General features: G+C 38.7%; 1 protein-coding gene across 2 annotated transcripts; it reads left to right on the forward strand.

Annotated features, from left to right (window-relative positions):
• Nucleotides 1-9596: 9596 nt before the first annotated feature.
• On the forward strand, nt 9597-14255 carry LOC127798538 (serine/threonine-protein kinase PBS1-like). 2 transcript variants are annotated; one of them, XM_052332162.1, is made up of 5 exons: nt 9597-10120; nt 10583-10788; nt 11163-11352; nt 12854-13245; nt 13342-14255. In XM_052332162.1, exons 1-5 carry the CDS (start codon nt 10000-10002, stop codon nt 13777-13779), a joined length of 1347 nt encoding a protein of 448 aa, XP_052188122.1. In that variant the 5' UTR covers nt 9597-9999; the 3' UTR covers nt 13780-14255. The 2 variants fall into 2 exon arrangements, with proteins under 2 accessions (XP_052188122.1, XP_052188123.1); XM_052332163.1 differs by lacking the exon at nt 9597-10120 and having other exon boundaries at nt 10641-10788; nt 11115-11352.
• Nucleotides 14256-21291: the final 7036 nt, after the last annotated feature.

A 21291-nucleotide genomic window follows, 5' to 3' on the forward strand; every position in this document is an offset into this window, starting at 1 on the left:
GAGGAAGCTCAAGGACCCAAGCCATGCCGACAGCGTGCATCGAGGTGGTCGAAAAATCAAGAAAATCGACCATGGTTCGGTCGGTTGGTTGCGGCCTGTAAATAGCCTTTCGAGGCATTTTGTCGACGGATTTTGGTCATCCAAGGGATTAGTGAGGCGTTTAAGGCATTGGGTTGAACACCCATGGTCGTTTTGAGGTCCAATTTGGCTTATAAATAGAGCTAGGGCTCAGTTGAAAACTTTGTATCTTGAGCTTCAAATCGTGGGTTCAATCGAACGAATTGACAAGTTTCAATAAGGGGCTTTTGATCCCTGGAGGTAGTAGATCGTTTCTGGAGAGTTTGGTGCATTTTGGTGTCGGTTTGAGTGGGTTTCGAGCTTGGCTGGAGTTGAGAGGCGGTGGTGTTGGCCGAGACTTTGGCCAGCCAATTGAAGGCCTTCCAGAGCTCTTTTTGGGCATCAAGAAGTGCCATCGTGATCAACTGGAAGTGAGGATTCTCGAGGTGTAGCTATCTCCCGTCGTCGGTGTGCCAAAGCCGAAGAAGATGACTTGCGCGTGAAGCACACGTGCCGGACTTCACTTGCAGCGCGCATGAAAGGCGCATGGGGGTGCGTGCCTATAAGGTATTTCCCCATTTTTTCTAATATTCTTAGATATTATTTTAGGAATTTTTGTGTAAAAATATTTGAGAAAATAGTTGTGTAGATATATATTTTAGAAGATTAGTGAGGAAAAATGGGAGAAAAATGAGGAAAATAAGGAAAAATAGACTTTTGATGGATGAAATGATGATTAGGATACTTTGAGCCTTGAGGTGAAGCAGCTTGTGCAAAGTTTGAGGTTAACACAAAAATCGAGGTTGGGCACGCAAATTGAGGCAGTGTGCGCTCTTCAAGATATCCTGAAATTTGTCGAATGTGAGAGTTCTAACCTCAAAAATTGGTTTATCCAAAGTGGTTATTCTTTTAAACTTGATTTGTTTCCATGCAAATGGTTTTGTTGCATATGATTGGTTTTTAACTTTTGATGGTTGGTTTCATGTGGATTCTTCCCGAAATGTTTTAAGCATGTGCATTGAATTTTGTGTGATAAATTATGTGCATGAAATGTGGTTTTATACATTGCATCGAATCATGGTTTATGGCATTGGCATGTTTTTGTGGGATGTCAATCTCGGTTGTTGCCCCGATAGTATAGTTGTAATTCCCCAATGGTGTTGACGGAATAGCATATAGGGGTATCTTAGGTTATGTGCTGGGATGACTACCTGGGGTTCCATATCGGGCTTGGTGGCCAAGGAAGTTACACTAGGGTGACAAGTTGTACATATGGGATTGGGATGTCAACGCATGATGTGGCACTTGAAGTGACAGCACTAAGGGAGCGTGCCAAGGGAAAATACCCATTTGCGACTTAGGTTGAGAGTGGACACCACCCTTGTGAATCGTCAAATGGCAGGGCTGAGAGTGGACACCACCCCGGGCCAGCTCAAGTGGCAGGGCTGTGAGTGGACACCACCCTATGAGGCCTTTAAGCGGTAGTATTGTTTCCGAGGTGGACGTGGATTCTCAGGATGGTGTTGATCATCATTTGGGCAAGATTTGTGTTGTCATGCTCCGAAAGCTTCTAAGTGGGAATGTAATGATGACGGGGTGGTTCCTGGGTTCATGCATTGACATTGCTCCCTCTTAAGTTATGATTGTGTTATGTCAATGTGTCGATGTCGTTGTGTTGCCTTTAGAGATATTGCATTTTCCCCGGTTAGAGTTAAGTGCTGTGTGAGATTCTCTTGGGCTGGGATTGTCATGATATTTCTGTTGTTTCATGTCTTACATACATTCATGAAAATGTTTTTGAATTCTCACTTAGATAATTCAGCATCTAATTTTGGACTATATCCCTGGAATATTCAAACGTTCCAGGTGAAAGTAGCGGTGCCAAAGGGAAAGGAATTTTTGAGAATTGATGGTAACTTGTAGGTGGATCGTAGTATGTATTTTGGATTATGATGTATTTCTATGATGTAATGTTGAACAATGGTACGATTTTGAGGTTATGTATGAGATGATTTCGGTTATGTACCATATCAGGTTTGGATCTAGCTTCCGCATTTATGATGATATTACTTGTCTTAGCTTGATGATTTTAAGTTGATGTGCAGAGAAGGTAATCGGGATTGTTGGGGAAGTTACGGATTTAAGTGTTGTGTAGTGGAAGTATATATCTAGGAAAGTTCTGACTAAGAAAAGACTTGGTTTTTAAGTGTGTCCGTTTGTGACCCACCTCTCTTTCTTAGGAACTTACCTAGTGTACTATTCAAGTATAAACGTTATTCCAGTATATTTGTGGGAAAAAAATATAGCCCCGAAATCCTTGAGTTATTTATTTATTTATTATAATGCGCACTTCGAGAAAATGGGGCGTTACAGCTTATCTATTACAAAACTTTGTTAGAGATAGGCTGAGGTAACTCGAGGCCAAAGGCAGCAGACCGAGGTAACTCGAGGTCCTTCGGGGCTTGTCTGTTACAAAGCTTTGTTGGAAATAGGCCGAGGTAACACAAGGCCAAAGGCTGCAGACGGATGTAACTCGAGGTCCATCAGGGCTTGTCTGTTACAAAGCTTTGTTGGAGATAGGCCGAGGTAACTCGAGGCAAAAGATGGCAGACCGAGGTAACTCAAGGCCAAAGGTGGCAGACCGAGGTAACTAGAGGTCCCTGCCGCGGCTTGTCTGTTACAAAACTTTGTTGGAGATAGGTCGAGGTAACTCGAGGCCAAAGGCAGCAGACCGAGATAACTCGAGGTCCATAAGGGCTTGTCTGTTACAAATCTTTGTTGGAGATAGGTTGAGGTAACTTGAGGCTAACAGCAGCAGACCAAGGTAACTCGAGGTTCGCTAGAGCTTGTATGTTACAAAGCTTTGTTAGAGATAGGCAGAGGTAACTCAAGGCCAAAGGTGGCAGACCGAGGTAAGTCGAGATCCATCGGGGCTTTTTCTGTTACAAAGCTTTGTTGGAGATAAGCCAAGGTAACTTGAGGTCAAAGGCGGCAGACCGAGGTAACTCGAGGTCCGCCGGGGCTTATCTGTTACTAAGCTTTATTGGAGATAGGCCGAGGTAACTCGAGGCCTGCGATAAGAAAAGAAACGTTGGGTCTGGACCCACATGAGGATTTGATAAGTAATAGAAAGAGGTATATTTATTTGAATTATATAAGAAAATGGCCGCTCAACTATAATACTTCTGCAGGCTGGCTGCATTACATGATTTGATCAAGGGTTTTCCTGAGAGTTTGGCCAAGTGGTAAGCTCCTACACCGAGATTGTTATTGACTTGGTAAGGGCCCTCTGAGTTGGCACCAAGTTTTCCTTGTGTGTGTTGCTTTCTTGGGTCTTCAATTTTCCTTAGGACCAAGTCTCCTTCCTGAAATCATCTAGGAAGAACTCATTTGTTGTATTTTCGAGCTACTTTTTATTTAGCAGCCTGTTCACTAATTTGGGCCTGGTCTCAAATTTCTTGGACAAGGTTGAGGTCGGCTCATTGTTCTTCACTGTTGGCGTATTCTCGAAAGTACTGCCGCCTAGGGCTGGGTCCCTCAATCTCAACTGGGATCATAGCTTTTGACCAGTAAGTGAGTTGAAAAGATGTTTCCCTGGTCGAGGTCTGAGCGGTGGTGTGGTATGACCACAACACCATGGGGAGTTCGTTTGGCCAAGCTTCTTTTGGGCCATCGAGTCGCTTCTTTAACCCTGCCAATATGACCTTATTGACGCCTTCAACTTGGTCGTTGGTCTGGGGATGCTAGACTGAGGTAAAGACCTGGCGGATGCCAAGCTCTAAGTAGAAGTCCTAGAGCTTGTCGTTTGTGAATTGAGTGTCGTTGTTCGAACTTAGCACCCTAGGAAGGCCGTATCGGCAAACGATGTTCTTCCAAATGAATTTTTGGATTCTTTCGGCAGTGATTGTAGCTAGGGGTTCAGCCTCGATCCATTTCCTAAAGTAATCGATTGCTACTATGATAAACTTGAGTTGTCCTTCTGCGGTTGGAAAGGGCCTAAGAATGTCTATCCCCCATTTGTAAAATGGCCAAGGGCTACCAAGGTTGTGGAGCTTTTCCGGTGGGGAATGATGTGTGTTTGTGAACCTATGGCACTTGTCATAGCGTTTTACATAAGCCAGGTAGTCATTCCTCATCGTCGGCCAATAGTATCCGGCTCTTAGTACCTTTGTTGCCAGGGATCGTTCATTGAGGCCTTCGCATACCCCTTCGTGCATCTCGGTTATGATATAAGCAAACTGTTCGAGGTCGACACATTTCAGAAGTGGCACGGAGTAACCCATTCAGTACAGCTAGTCCTTGAGTAGGGTAAAGTAGCAAGCTGTTCTTCTGAGCCTCTTGGCTTCTTCGGCATTAGGAGGAAGTGTCCCATTTTGTAGGAATCGGATGATAGGGCCTTCCCAGAATTCCAGCGTTGCTTCTATTGTTTGTATGTCGGGAAGATCGACGGTGGGTAAGTCCAGGGCTTCCTGAATGACCAACTGGTTGTTTTCGGGTTTCTTGGTGTTGACAAGTTTTGAGAGTAGATCCACTCGTGCATTTTACTCTTTGGGGATATATTCAATTTGGAAATAATCGAAGGATTTGGCCAAGGTTCTAACCTTGTGGAGGTATCGGCCAAGCTATGGCTCTTTTGTCCGGAACTCGTGTAACGGCCCGCCTCCCGAAGCCCCTATCGCGGATAGAGGATCCGTGAGAAGGTCATTACTAAAATGATACCGAACAATAACATAACTACAACTCATGTACAACCCTTATAAAAAAATCATATTCTCTTTTCTTTTTTTTATAACATCTCATAATCGTCATTACATAGCTGATCACCGTGTGCCTATTTGGCTTGCATAATACACATATATCTCAAACATCAAATCTTAACCTTAAGACAAGTACAATGACACCCAGGATCTAGTTTCGGGAGAGCTTTGCACTTGCTATCATGACTCGACAGTCTGGACCCAAACCCCGCTGAACGTACCTGCTATCACAGACGTTTCTCTTACCTGGAATGATGGAAAGCAAACGTGAGTCGCAAGACTCAGCAAGCTCATGAAAGAAAGGTTGAAGGGTACGGACAAGACTCTTCCCATAACACCCCATGCAATTCATGCTAATGCAACGTCATGTCATGCCATGCCATGCCTAATATCTGCCTTATTTTTAGATGCATAAACATATAATAAACTTCACATAAACGGTTATTAGGGCCCATATTAAACACACATTGGCACCCAAGTCCCATATACATACCTGTAGGCAGCCTTCCATAGGCTACCATTCCATTTCCCTTTCACATCCATTTCCTTGTCACTATCGTCTTATCCTTCCGTTGCCATGGGACACTAACCCCCGGTCTTGTTGCCGTGGGACTCTAACCCCTGGTCTTATCGTGGACCACGCCGCCATGGGTCTCACCCCAAGGTCTTACCGTGGCCACGTTCACCACCCATACTCAACACATAAAATCGCACATTCTCACCATGCAATGCAACAAATAGAAAATGCAATGGCTTTTGTAGCATAAACGTGATGACAAGGCCCCCATAAACCAAGCATCAGGCCATGTTACGCCCACATAAGAATACATACATACGAAATGCTCTAAATGCACCGGCTCACCTAAAGAACCCAAGTCAGCTCTTAGGTCAACCGGGTCATGCAGGTGTTCACACATCCCAATACACACAAAAGCATGTCCCCAAATGAATGCAACCCAACCCCTATGCAACACACACATCATGATATGCACAAGCCAAGGCGGGAATCTAGTAGTACTAGCTTTTCTGGCCCGTCTAGCGCTTATCGTAACAGTAGATGACTGGCGCTCATACATCCAGCCATCCACTGCCACGACCAACGATCGACAGTCAATGGCTTTGTATCCCATACCCTTAAGACACACATAGACAACATTAAACTCAATCACTTAACTCATCATTTCGCTCACTTTATCCATAACAACATAGACACCATTATATCATTCATGTTCTCGTCTTTTCTCATACACAGGAAATCGTCTCCACATTCAAAACAATTTATTAACATAACCCCATTAAACCATAATCAACTATTCTAAGAACCTAGGCTCAATGGGTTCGGCATCATTCCCAAGGGAAGCAGAGTGATACGAGACTCCGTGACGGTCGAAATGAACGACACCATAACATTATTATTTAACTCAATCCATTAATAATAAATCCATTAATAAAATATAGGTCATAAAGTGGTTACTACGCGGATTATTGTTATTAATGCATAGAACCGAGTTACGATGAGGGAGGGTTTAAAATATGAAAAATAACGAAGACTCTCGTAGGAAATGAAGAACATGAGGAGAGAGTTAAGAACTTGCCTGAAATTGGCTGATTCCTGTCTTTTTTGTGCTCCTGTTGCAAAGTAAAACGTTTTACTGCATTTAATAGGACCATAACTTAAATTAATTAAATCTAACCGCATAAAATTTATAATTTAAACATATCACGGTTCTACTAATTTTTACCCACGTACCTGATCACTTTCCCTGCCGAAAAATCCTAAAATTCCTTTATTTTCCCCTTATTTTCCTTATTTTTCTTTTATTTTCTTTTCTTTCCTTTCTTTTCTTTTCTTTCTTTCCATTTCTTCCTTCTTCTTCCTCTCTTCTTCTTCCTCCCTACAACGCCCGCGCCTACAACTTCCTCTTCTCTTTTCTTCTTCCTTCTTTTCTTTCTTTCTTCTTCTTCCTTTCTTCCTCTCCTCTGCTCTTCTTCCAGCGGCCGAACCAACACCGTCGCGGCCACCCGCGCGCTAGCTCGGTGATCTCGCGTCCATGGTTGCCATGGTAGCGGGTTTGCCACTTCCAGCAGCCTCTCAGGCTTCCGTCGCCGTTGCCGGTCGTTGCTCCGCGTCGCCTCTCCCCCCCGGTTGCTGCTTCCTCACTCAGCTGCCATGGCCGAGTGAAGCTCGGCCAGCTTCCATGGTTGTCGCGCCTCTCTCCCTCTTGAGCTCTTTCTCTCCCTCTCTCTCTCTTTCTTGGCCGAGCTCTCTCTCTTCCTCACATGCTCTCTCATTCTCGGCTAGCTTGCTGCCATGGCCGATTCGGCCATCTCCCTCTTTCCCTCATCTATTTTAATTTGATAAAAATGGCCACTGTAGATAACTTGGCCCTCCAAGCACGCGCACACAACCACACAATTTAACATTTTAATTTATTTAATTTAATTTAAATTAATTTGATTTACTTATTATTATTATTATTATTATTATTATTATTATTATTATTATTATTATTATTATTATTATCTTGATACCTTAAATCCTCAAATACCAAAATTGATATTTATTATTATTTCCAAAATTTTGGGATATTACAACTTGCCCTTGACCTGGTTGGTTACCAGTTGGGAATCGCTCTTAGCGATTAGCCGGGATGCTCCAATTTCTTTTGCCAAGCTTAACCGGCTATAAGGGCCTCATATTCTGCTTGGTTGTTGGTTGCCTTGAAATTGAAGTGAAGTGACTGTTTGAATATCAGCCCGCTGGGTCTTTCTAGGATGATTCCAGTCCCACTTCTTTTTATGTTAGAGGCTCTATCGACGAACAATATCAAAAGGTTAGGCTCCGGGTTTTGATCTGAGAGGGAAAGTTCAGTGCAGAAATTGAATAGTACCTGGGATTTGATGTGCTTGCGTGGCTGGTATTATATGATGAACTCAGAGAGCTCGACTGACCATGCCATCATTATTCCTGAGGCTTCTAAAGTATTTGTCGGATTGGTTGATCAATCTGGACTGTGATCTGATGGCTTTAGAAATATGGTCTGAGCTTTCGAACCGCCGTCACCAATGCTAACGCTAGCTTCTTGATCTTTTAGTAGCGTAATTCGGCTCTTTGAAAGGTTTTGTTGATAAAGTATACCAGGTACTACATTTTACCTTCCTTCCTAACCAGTACTATGCTGAGGGCATTAGTGGTGACAGAGAGGTAGAGTGAAAGTTCATCTCTTGGTTCTAGTCTCAAAAGAATGGATAGGGGGTTGCTAGGAAAGCTTTAACTCCTGAAAGGCGATTTTGCACTCTTTCGTCCACTGGAACTCGATTGACTTCTTCAGGCATTGGAACAATGGCTTCTCTCGGTCGACCGATTTTGGGAAGAAGCAGGATAAAACTGTTATTTGGTTTGTTAGCTGGTTGACCTCTTTTAGGTTTGTAGGGCTACGTATTATGAGGATGGTTTCGCATTTGTCAAGGTTGGCTTCAATTTCTTGACTGGTTAACATGAAGCCCAGGAACTTGTCGGCTTGCACCCCAAATGCGCATTTGTTAGGATTAAGCCTTATGTTGTGTTGTCGGAGTTGCGTAAAGATCTCGATTAGGTTCGACCAATGGTTATGTTTTTCTGAAGTTTTTGCTGCCATGTCGTCCACATAGATTTCAATGTTCTAGCCAATCTGTTTGGCAAATACTTTATTCATCAGTCATTAATATGTTGCGCCTGCATTCTTTAGTTTGAATGACTTGACCCGATAACAGAAGTTGGCATTCTTTGTGATGAATGTTATTTTTTCTTCGTCTTCAAGGTGCATCTGGATCTGATTATAATCGGAGTAAGCGTCCATAAAACCTGTACCTAGAGGTCGTGTCTACTAGTCGGTCGATGTTGGGTAGTGGGTATAAATCATTTGGACACGCTTTGTTTAGGTCGATGAAGTTGACACATATTCTCCACTTTCCTGAGGATTTTTTTTACCATGACTACGTTGGCAAGCCTTGTGGTGTATGGAACCTCTTTGATGAATCTGGATTTTAGGAGTTTGGATGTTTTTTCAGCGGTTGCACGTCATCTTTCTTCTCCCAATTTTCTTTTTCTCTGGGTGATGGGTCTGGCATCTGGATCCAGCGCCAACCTATGACAGATGACAAGTGGATCTATCTCGGGCTGTCAGCGGGGGTCCAAGCAAAGAGGTTGGCGTTCTGTCGGAGCAGGCGGATAAGCCTTTCTTTTAGCTTACTCGGTAACGTAGAGCCAATGCAGACTATCTATTCCAGGCGAGGACCCAAGCTTATATGGTGGAGCTCTTCTGTGGGTTGGGGCCACCTGTCCGAGAGTTCGCTTCATGGATTTAGCTTGACCATATGTACATGGTGTTGCGGGCCCTAGTTGTCAACGCTTGTTGCTTGGTTGCCATTGGGGGCTTTACTTCTCTTTTTACTCTTGCTAGGTTTGGGGCTCTGAGTTTTAAGGCTGTCGCGGTAACACTGTCGGGCCTCCTTTTGGTCGGCGTGGACGACCCCGACCTTGGTGTTTGATATCGAGAATTTCATGGTCAGATGGGAGATGGATACTATTGTGCCCAGACAAAAATTAAAATAAAATTAAAATTAAAGCTACATTAGTGATAAAGTTAAAAGTCCAGACAAAAATTTTAAAAAAGTAAAGTTCAGATGTTTGGCAATTTACCAAAAAAATTATGGAAACCTTTAGAGATATTTTAAATCATAAGGAGTTGTTGGCAATTGATCCAAACTATAGGGGTTTAGAGTACAATTTAACCTGAGAAATCAAAGGATAGGCAGGCTTCCCTCTTGTGCACTCCGCCCGCCCCGGCTTCCAGCACGTCCGGACACGACAACCAGCTTCAGCTTGGTTACTCTTTGTTGTACCGTTAATCCAATAAATAAATACTGTAACCAAGATTCCAGATGGGTTTGGTTTTGCCAAAGACTATGAAAGTTTGTATTGCTTGTGGGCTATGGCTTCGTATGTGCTCACTTTCTTCTTGTTGCTATTGTCTCACATCTAATCTTTGATCAGCCGAACACGGCCCATCTGTTTTCGGTGCTTCTTTAATGCGATAAGAACAAGAATATGAAGTGTTGTTCGGTTTGGGAATTGGGAGTATCGTCGAGAAAGGGCTTCGAAGAAAGGTTTGGTTTTTCGGGGGAGGCGGAGGGGTTTTGAGAAATGGATTGTTTCCCGTGTTTTGAATCAAGGGAGGAGGAAAACCTCACTCTGGATAAACAAAGAGAACATCGCAAGGAAACCCATCAAACCATCCACTCCAACATATCTAGATTGTCTTCTGGTTAGTCTTCTCATTCTGGCCGTGAATATAGTGGATGGCGTTTATGTATACTTCTTTGATCTGATTTGGGCGTCTCTGATTCACCAATCATTTGTTGATCATTTTGGTTGGTTTTATCTAACCGGTTGCATCAACTTTTCTCATCAGCCAGTAAAATTATGGTACAACCGTACAAACCCGATAGAGAGGCTGCCGTAGTTCATATATGTGTGTGTGTGTGTGTGTATACTTTCCCCGTGTTAATGCAATGATGAAACGGTACCATCCAGTAAACTTGATTGCTCAGTTTGATCCCATTGATGCAATAGTATGGATAGTTCAGAGTGGATTCACTTAGTTGACTTTAAGCATAATTGGGTGCTTTTAATGCACTAAATTACTGATATTGGACTTCTTGTTTGGGCTTCTTTACTTGTTACTAGTATTTGAGCTGCTCATGATTGTCTTGACTTAAATTTTCAGGAGCAGAAAGACTCAAATCAAGAAGCAATGCTGGACCGAGAAGGGTGTCATTGGCTCCAAAGGATGCACCTGAGGTTAACATTGCTGCCCAAACATTCACCTTCCGTGAACTTGCTGCAGCAACAAAGAATTTTAGGCCAGAGTCTTTCTTAGGAGAAGGAGGATTTGGGTGTGTGTATAAAGGGCGACTTGAAAGCACTGGACAGGTGAATTCTTCTTTGTTTTTTAGTTTGAGACGTTTAAAATGACATTGTGTGATCTATTATTACCATAGATTCACACCAGTCTGAGAATACAGGAGCATTTAATTGTTCAAACATAGTGACAATGAACCTAAGTAAATTGTGCTATTCAGCAGCTATGCGTGGCTTCAATTAAAATTAAATTTTGTGATAGACTCTGTAATGTTTTCCAGAGCTTTATAAGAAACTGGATTGCTCTTCCAGTAATTGCATAATTCAGATTTGGATTCTACTTAAACCACATTGTATTGACTGGATTTAATGAAAATGCTTTGATTCCTATATTGCAGGCTGGTGTTTTGTGTTCGTGCTGTTGAAGCTTTTCTTGTCTTTTTCAGGTTGTTGCAGTCAAGCAATTGGATAGTAATGGGCTTCAGGGTAACAGGGAATTTCTTGTGGAAGTTCTCATGCTTAGCCTTTTGGATCATAATAATCTAGTGAATTTGATTGGGTACTGCGCTGATGGGGACCAGCGACTTCTTGTTTATGAATTCATGCCGCTAGGGTCTTTGGAAGATCACCTTCATGGTAATGACTATGTCATATAATTCTGATTTTAGGATTAGGTTTTCTATCTTTTAATATATTATTTTGATACATATTCTTGGAAATGTGAATCATCATAGTCATGTTAGAGGAACCACTGAAAAGTTCAGTACTTCAATTACAAATGATAGCATGTTATTTGCAACTGGAAAGATGACTCTTAAGTTTATTGGTATGTGGTAGGGTCGGGTTTTTAGATATATATTGCCTCGGGAAGGGTTCTCTCTATCATCTATGAACATCCCGAAAGGGAGGAAAAAGTTAAAGAAATGAATATGAGTGGAGCCCTTCAAAATCATAAGTAGCTGCAGCTTGTATGGATGAGGGGATACAGTGTTGGTTACGTGTATGATTTACTTGAGATGATGATGATGATGATGAAAATGGTTCTGCCTTACAAGAAGGGTGCAGGCTGAGTTAATAGAATGGATAAAAGCCTATTCCATGGACTTTTGCAAGCTTAAATGTAAAACCTACCTCGATACTGATATTTGTTAGAGATGGAACACTTGATACTTGTTTTCCTTTATATTGTCTATCCGTTATGTCATGACCCCAAGGATATAATAGTAATTAGTAGTAGTTATTTTTGTTATTTTAGTTGTATTTTCTGTTTTACTTTGTAACATAATTACTTACCTAGGAGAAGTAGCTATATAAAGCTACTAGAGCTGTAAAGAAATCATTATGTGAAATGATGATTGAATTCTTGTTTCTGTCTCAACTCTAATCTCTCTCTCTCTCTCTCTCTCTCTCTCTCGTTCCCTTTCTGATTTCCCTGTTCTCTCTCTATTCTTGTTGTTCTCCCTCTCTATCTATCTAATTATCCCTCAATTCTTCACATTTCTCCCTCCCTTTCTATTCTCTCTTTCCTGATTTCTTCCAAATTCTTTTACAAACCCTAGGTTAAACCTTGGTGCATGACACCTTATTAGTTATTTTGAATCAATGAATTCTAAGTAAGGAACTTTTATCCTAAAGGACCCGCAGATATTTGAATGGCTCTTTTCTGGCTTTTGTTTGCACTGTACCTGAAAAATGATTTTTACTTTCCTTTTTTTTTCTGGTTGTAATTCTTAAAACATTTGACACTCTGGCTAAATCTTCCGATTTTTTTTTGTTTACTTGATCATCTTTTATTTTCCAATGATTTGTACTGTGTTTGTGCTGAACATGTGTTTTAGGATATTAAGATGCACATAGTAATGATACTCATACATTTAAGAAGCACCCAGACTTATAACAACTCGGGATGGCAGGACTACAACTCGATTCAACTCTTTAATTTCCAGATATCCTAATGAGATAGCTAGGAGGGAAAACATAATTAAGAAAAAGAAAAGTTTGATGAGGTTATAACATACACTTTTGTTCTATTTTGATGTATTTACACAGTGACCATCTAGTAGCTATTATTGGTCACCTAAATTACATGCCAGCAGCTGGTGGATTGCCACTAATAGTTGAAAATCACTTGGCTCAGATCTTCCACCAGACAAAGAACCACTAGATTGGCACACAAGAATGAAGATAGCAGCTGGAGCAGCGAAAGGTTTGGAATACCTCCATGACAAAGCAAACCCTCCAGTAATTTATAGGGACTTCAAGTCCTCAAACATATTATTGGATGAAGGATACCACCCAAAGCTTTCTGACTTTGGGCTTGCGAAACTTGGACCTACTGGGGACAAGTCTCATGTTTCAACCAGGGTCATGGGCACCCATGGTTATTGTGCTCCTGAGTATGCCATGACAGGGCAACTGACAGTGAAATCAGATGTTTACAGCTTTGGAGTTGTTTTCTTAGAACTTATTACCGGACGTAAAGCCATTGACAGCACCCGATCCACTGGAGAACAGAACCTCATAACATGGGTAATCACTTAATATTCTCTTAGAGCTCGGTAGGCTCAGTATATATTTGCTCGTAATTTACTGTTGGTAATGTCAACATAATTGCCTTGCATGCAGGCTCGCCCCTTGTTCAATGACCGTAGGAAGTTTGCAAAATTGGCTGACCCACGACTTCATGGTCAGTATCCTATGAGGGGTCTCTACCAAGCTCTAGCTGTGGCATCAATGTGCATCCAGGAGCAGGCTGCTGCCCGTCCTCTTATCGTGGACGTAGTCACTGCCCTCTCTTACCTGGTAAACCAGGCTTATGATTCCAATAATGCTGCAATACATAGCTACAGGCTCTTGGGGGACGAGGATGAGAAAAGAAGCAAAGATGACAGTGACAAAGGTGGGAGGATATTGAAAAATGATGAAGTGGGAGGATCCAGGTCTGAAAGAGATGATGCTCCAAGAGAAACAAGAAGGATTTTGAATCGGGACCCTGATCGAGAGCGAGCTGTTGCAGAGGCCAAAATGTGGGGAGAAAATTGGCGGAAAAAAGACATCAAATAGCTCGAGGCAGTTTCGATGGGACTAATGGGTAAAATCTCCAATTGTACATCTTCGGGCTTCATCTTATACCCCAGCTCATTATCTGCCTACAGAAACATGTAGGGAACCTTTCTTTGAGCAAATGGCTCATAGGAAAGAGACTTGTGGATGAAACATTTACTTCTTAAATTCCTTTTTTCTTTTCTTTTCTGGAATATAGAAAAGGAAAACTAGCACAAGCAAAGACTGTATATTTAAGCTAGAAGAATGAGGAGCGGAAGATTGTGATTTTATTCATAAGATTTGAGACTAAAATCATCTGACTTTATCCTTCTGCGGGCTATAGAAGATCTGTGCCCCAGAAGACATTATAGATTGTGTTAAAGAAAAAGCTTGCTGTTTCCAAGTTTGAGCTCGAACAAATTAGTTCCAGCATTCTTGCTTGTAAAGAATTATGTCTTGTCCTTAAATTTCCACATATTTTAATTTCCTCGTTTAGTACTTATTGATAACATCTCAACTGCTATGGTGATACATCATATTTCTTTTGTAGTTCGTGTTATAGTAGGCTAATAATCCATAGCACTAATTCATTGTTGCTCATTAAATTCCCTTGATATGCTTGTCTTCCCATCAATCTTATAGACTGAGACGAGGGTGACCTGGTTAAGGTGGACATGTGTCATGTGTGTAACTTCGTGCGTATAGGATTGATGGGGAGACAAGCATATATAGGGAATTTAATGAGCAACAATGAATTAGTGCTAGGGTCTTCCAAACCTCCTAACCAAGCCATCTTCAACCATTGTAGCCTACTTGGCCTGGCTCAACCTGAGCAAAGGGTCTTCCACATTTTCACATGGAATCCACATTTTCACATGGAAGCCATTAGACATGTCAGGAATCTCACCAAACATAATTGTACACAAGTTAAACCTAATGTGAAACCAGTTATTCAAAGGTGTCGAGTGTTCTCAATTAACAATCAGAAGGCAATTGTCAATGAAGTAACTAAGCCATAGACAACAGGCTTCATCTATGAAGTTCATTCACCAAGATGAGTTTATAATGTTGTTTGGTTCAGGAACATAATGGAGACTGGCACATGTGTGTAGACTTTGTTGAGCTAAATTGCTCCAATCAATCTATTGTATATTTTGATATTTAACAAAACATAATTTTAGTAAAACTATTTTTGATATATTTAAATCCTCTAATGGATTTTTGATGTCTTGTGGTAGAAAATATATTTTAAGTATTATAGTATTTTGTGTATCAAAATGAACCAAGAAATGTTATTTTTTCTAAGTCTGAAAGATTAGTGCATTATAAAGAGTCATATAAGAAAATGTTTTCATTTTGAAAAACTATCTTCCGATATTTTGATAGATAATATTCATTGTTGTTAAGATGATTTTTAATAAATTTTTCAAGAAATAAAAGATATGTATTTTAGAGGTGATAAAATCGCCAAATCCCTAATTTGTAATAAAATCAAAATTCTATTTTCTTATTGTTATGAATTTTGATTTTTTAAATATTTTTATTGAATCTAAATATGGGGTATTTTCTTATTTACATTTATATATTAAGTAAATAGAAGGTAAAATATAAATTAAAAAAAAAGGTGGACATTTACTTAAATTTAAAGAAATGTAAATATGTTGTAATGTATTCATGCTACGGATTATATCTTCAAGTAATTACTATGTGTATAAAATCTATTTTCTGTAAAATTGGCATCAGAAGTCGACTCTAGGTTCAATGGAGTCGACTCTCCTTAAGCTGAAGTCAACTCTTGCAAAGTTAGAGTCGACCTAGCCGAGAGTAAGTTATGTAGAGTTGACTTGGCAATATTGGTGTATTTTGAAGAGTCGACTCTAGCAGTGGAGAAATCGACTCTTATATATTTAGACTCGACTCCTACTTAAAATAGAAGTCGACTCCTATTTCAGGAAAGTGGACTTCTCGGGTCCAACGATCGAATTTTTCTAATCGTTACGGATTCGTAGGAAGCCAAATCTATAAAAGGAAAAGGAGAAATCTGGAGATGGCTAATACACTATCAAGATCTATCATTCTAAAGCACAAAGCACTCAAGCATTCAAGCAAAGCAATCCAAGGCCCAAGCATTAAAGATACATCATTTGGAGCCCAAGGCAAAGAAGAAAAAGTTTTTTTCTTATTGGCAATTCTTGTATCATTTGTATATTTGCTTTGTAATATTTGTTCTTGTATTCATATCCATATTAGTCCAAGTTTGTTGGATACAGGATTGTTTATTTGCTTTAATTGTGGATTGTGAGTGGCCTCCTAAAACCCAAATAATTTAGATGCATTGTTAAAATAGTTTCCAGGGTAAGCTAAAGGGAAAACCTTAGTATAGTGTAAAAGTTTCCTAGGTGATCTTGTTGGAAAAGCTAGGTGTGGTTATAGTGGAACTTCAAGTGTTGGGTTGACTTTGAGAGAGTAGATGTAGGTGTTGGAGACACTGAACTACTATATATCTTGTGTTAATATTGTGGTTGTTTTTGTATTTATAGTGCTATCACTCCCAAACAACATATATATTTATAAGAAATATTTCTTTGTATAAGAAAAGCTCAAGAGTTCTAAAAAGAAAAAAATTTGGTTTAATAAGTTTTTATCACTCAATTCTCCCCTCATGTTGAGTGGCCATTGTGTGTTAAGGGACCAAAAGACTTCACCAACTTAAACAAAGTCTACTCCCAAATATCCATTCCCTTTATCGAAAGTATATCAGCTTGTGGATGTAATAGTAGGAAACAAACTCATGAACTTTATGGATGAATACTCTAACTACAATCAAATCAAAATGTAGACATCAGATGAAGAACACATTGCTTTTATAACCAATCGAGGCCTTTACTACTACAAGGTAATGTCCTTTGGTCTGAAGAATGCGAGAGCAACCTACCAATGCTTGGTAAACATCAGGGCCGGCCTTACCTGTAAGCCATTTATGCCATGGCATTAGTCCCCCCAAATTAGAAGGCCCTAGATTTTAGAAATTTGTAATATTTATATATATTTTTATTTTTTTTAATAATTAATATTTTATTAAAAATTAAATATAAAATATTTTAAATTTTTTTAACTTCCTTCACCATTTTCCATTTTTTAACCGTTGTTGTGGTATTCCCCATAAAACCATGATTTATTAGATAAACTTGATTATGGAAATTTAATCAACAATTTTGCATCTCAAAAAATAAGAAAAATTGATTTTATATAAAGGTAAACATAGTCCAACACATATTTGTAAAATGAAAAGTTACTATTAGTGAATTTTATCCTTTAATACTATCAGTTTAATGTTATGTTTTGTTTCTCTCCATAAGAGAATCATGAATGTATAGTTTTTTACTCGCACTAATCTTCTTAGACTTTAAAAAAAATTAGTTTTTTTTTCTTTGTTTATTGTTGTAAGTTGTTTGGCTTTTTTTTCTTATCTCTAAGACATTATATTTTAGTTAAAAATTTATTATCGTTAAGAGATTATTATATTTTGTAGTTGATTGAATTTTAACTTTTTTTTATTTAATAAAATGATGAAATATTTATGTAAAAAAATGTATTATTTATTTTTTTTATAAAAAAATTAATATTGAAAGACCTCAACAAACCTTTTCACCTAAGACCCCAAACTCTGTTGGGTCGGCTCTGGTAAACATGATGTTTAAGAGCCAACATGGTAAGAATATGGAGGCATATTTTGATGACCTTTTGAACTAAAACATAAAGCTTCAAGGATCATTTTTTTGACCTTAAGGAAACCTTTTGTTTCAATATGAAACTCAACCCCAAGAAGTGTGCCTACAGGATCACTCGCTGAGGCATTAAGGCAAACCTAAAGAAGATTAAAGCAGTAATTGATATATAGCCTCCTAAATGCATCCAAGACACCCAGAAATGCAATGGTAGGATCAAGGCATAGGGGAGATTCATCTCTCGTTCGACATATTATTACCAACTCTTCTTCCAAGACCTCAAATAAACTTAAACCTTTCATGGAGCGAACATTCCAAAGAGCTTTTGAAGAGCTTAAAAGGTACTTGACTTTTCCCATATTACTGACAAAACCTAAAGAAATGGATTAACTATTTCTATACCTATAAACGAGTAAATAAACTCTTAGTGTCATCCTCACTCATGAAAAAGGCTAGGTATAGAAGCTAATATACCATGTTAACATGGTATTTTAGGCTATGGAAACCAGGTATTCCTTACTCGAATAGTTAGTTCTTGCATTTGTGGTTACACTTTAGAGATTGTGTCACTATTTCCAAACACACATTCTTATGGTCTTTACAAACCAATTGCTTAAGAAAGTCTTCTAGAAGCCCAATCTTGTAGGTCAAAACTTCAGATATAGTGAAATCAACGTGGATTCTACATTTCAATAGCTCCTTAAGTACCAAAGTAATAGGTGTAAGGGTTGTTTTATTATCCCCCTAGAGTGACAACATGCACTACAGTCTTTGCTTCAACCTTGAAGCGACAAACAACAAGGTAAGATATTAAGCACTAATAACTAGACTGCAAATTTCCCAATGATTAAGAGCCCGATAGATAACAACACATAATGACTCACAACTAATCATTAGCTAGATCTAGGGAACCTTTGAGTCCTATGAAGAGAAAATGGTGTGGTACCTTGCTAAAGTCAATGAAATAATATATACTTTTCAAACCTTAGAAATAAGATAGGTAGCCAAGAAGAAAATCAAAGTGTAAATTAACTTTCACACCTCGTTACCAAAATGAAGATTACCCCTGAGTATAACTTTAAGTTCTCACATAATTTCCCATTGTGGAACTAGAGAAAGTCTAACTAATCGAGTCTGAGCTAAGTTGGATAGATCCAATTATCTCATATCTTCGAGATGGCAAGCTTTCCACATCTCAAACCAAAGCCCAAATAGTAGAGTTGCCAATTACACCCTAAAACATAGGGTTATTTAATGGAGGTCATTCTCTTCCCCTCTCATTTGAAAGCAAACACATCCTCAGGGAAATGAACGTGGAAGCCTATAATGGCCAACCTTGAGCACAATCCCTTGCTTTTAAATATTAAGGTTACTATTAGTTAACAGTCTTTGCAAATGCCAAAGAGCTTGTGGCAAAATGCAATAGTTGCCAATACCACACATATTGAAACTACTTTTCAACTCAAACTATAGCTAGTCTGATCTTACCATGGTCATTTGTTGAATGGGGAATTGACATTATGGGTCCTTACTTCACACTATTGGCCAAAAGTAATATCTAATCGTTGTAGTTGACTACTTCACAAAGTGAGTTGAAGGAGAGACACTCTGACAGATAACATTTGGTAAACCATGAGACTTTTTGAACATATTTATCATGTGTAGGATTTGCCTACTTGAGTGTCATATTGTTAAACAACACGTAGTTCACTATGAAACTTTTTTAAGAATTTTATGAAGCATACCATATCAAGCTTCAATTCTCAACGATTGTACACCCTTAGTAATAGACAAGCAGAAATGACAAACTAAAACAAACTATAAGGCTTCAAAATGAAATTTAACTCAACTAAAGGCCTCTATATTGATGAACTCGTGCATATTTTAAGAGTTCCAAACTACACCCCATATGAAAATAGAGGAAACCCCATTCTCTTTAGTTTTAGACTAAAACACTTTTACCAATGGCGATCAATATCCCAAGGCATGGAGTCACAAACTACGACCTGAATAACAATGATGAAGGCTTGAGAGCAAACCTCAAGCACCCCAATGAACTCAAAGAGATAGCTAGCATTTAGCAAGAAACATATCATCAAAGGGTCACCTGTTACTATAATAAAAGGAAATCTCAGGCCTTAAGGAGACTAGTGTAACATCCCACATCGAGTGATAGAAAGGACCGGATCAACTTACTTTGATGGGCCTATGTAAACTTCTCAGGGGTTGTTGTATCATATTTTTTGATATATGAGAAAATGTGTTTGATGAAAAAATCTATCTTAAATTGAAAAATCTTTATGTGAATCTCATATTTCGAAATATAAAGTTTTCATATTTCAAAACATTCATGAATAGTGTTTGGCGCGAATGTTCAAATAGTTGAAAATCCCAAAATTCATGCATTATATTTCGAAACTAAGTTTGCATGTTTTGAAACATCATTCTGCCATGTTTCTATGCATGTTTTGAAATGCCTTTTGATAATGTTTCAATGTTCTGGTTTGAAATCTAAGCATATGTTTCGAAACCTATATAATATATGTTTTGAAACTTCTGTCATTTCTGTCAGCAAAGCATTTAAAAGATGTGTTGCATATGTTTTGATATATGTTCTTTAAGTATGTTTCGAAATCTTCATAGCATGTTTTGAAACATCTGACTCTGTCAGCAGAATATTTGAAAAACTGACATGCTTTTGCATATTAATTCAAAAGCTATTTAAAAGTTATCTTTTTGACTTAATCTCCATACCCTAATATTTCAATTTCAAATATTTTGAAAATGGAGAATAAAATAAAATCATTTTATTTTTAAAGCATTGTCTCTTACTCATTCTGTCTCTAAGTGCATAACCAGTTGTAAAGGCTGGATGTTTCGAAACATGTGATGTATGTTTCAAAACCTTAGTGTGAAAGTGTGTTGTTTCGAAACCTATAATGTGTGTTTCGAAACTTACTTTATTATCTTGTCTCTAACGATTATAATTAGCCAAAATTCTATTTCTTAGTATTTATATCAGTTCTTTGAAGATAAGAAGTACCTTTTACAAGCACATACACGAGTCTACAACAACAAGAGACATTGCCACATTCTCAAGCATAAGTGCACATATTTTTTTTTCGATAAGTTCTCAAAGAAGAATCATTCAATCAATCATTGGTGTGCATTGTGGTGTGAAAAGGAGAAGCAAACTGAAACCGATATCTTATCATTCTAAGCTCTCCTCACCTCATACTAATAGGTTTGTATAACCATTTGGTAAGGTATTTTATTATGTTAAAAATTATTGGGTTGTAAAAGATAAGTTTCATTTATCTTGTTATTGATTGTAAAGTTTGAGTTTAGCCGTAAAACTTATTATGGTGTAAGGTTTGAATTGAGCCATAAAAACTCAACGTGTACAAGATTTTAGGGTAAATTGTGGTAAAACTCTTGTTGTGATTGATCATTAGTAAAAGTGATTGTGTTTGAAAATTCTTCAAGTGGGTAAGTTTGAAGATAGTGGACTAGGCGAGGTGCCGAACCACTATAAATCTCGTGTGCATTTTCTTTTCAGTTTCACTTGCCTATTCTTATTGTTTATGCTTTCAAAATAAACGTTTTTCAAAAGTCAAAAGTTTCAAAATAAGCAAAACAATGAACATGGTTTTGAAACATATTATAGTAAGTTTAGAAACATACTTAACAGAAAGGTTGGTTTCGAAATATATTTACTTAGGTTTCGAAACATACTTAACAGAAAGGTTGATTTCGAAACAAACTCCTTGATATTTCGAAACATAGTGTTCTTCCATCAATA

Source organism: Diospyros lotus, chromosome 3, assembly GCF_014633365.1.
Source record: "Diospyros lotus cultivar Yz01 chromosome 3, ASM1463336v1, whole genome shotgun sequence".
Lineage (NCBI taxonomy): Eukaryota > Viridiplantae > Streptophyta > Magnoliopsida > Ericales > Ebenaceae > Diospyros > Diospyros lotus.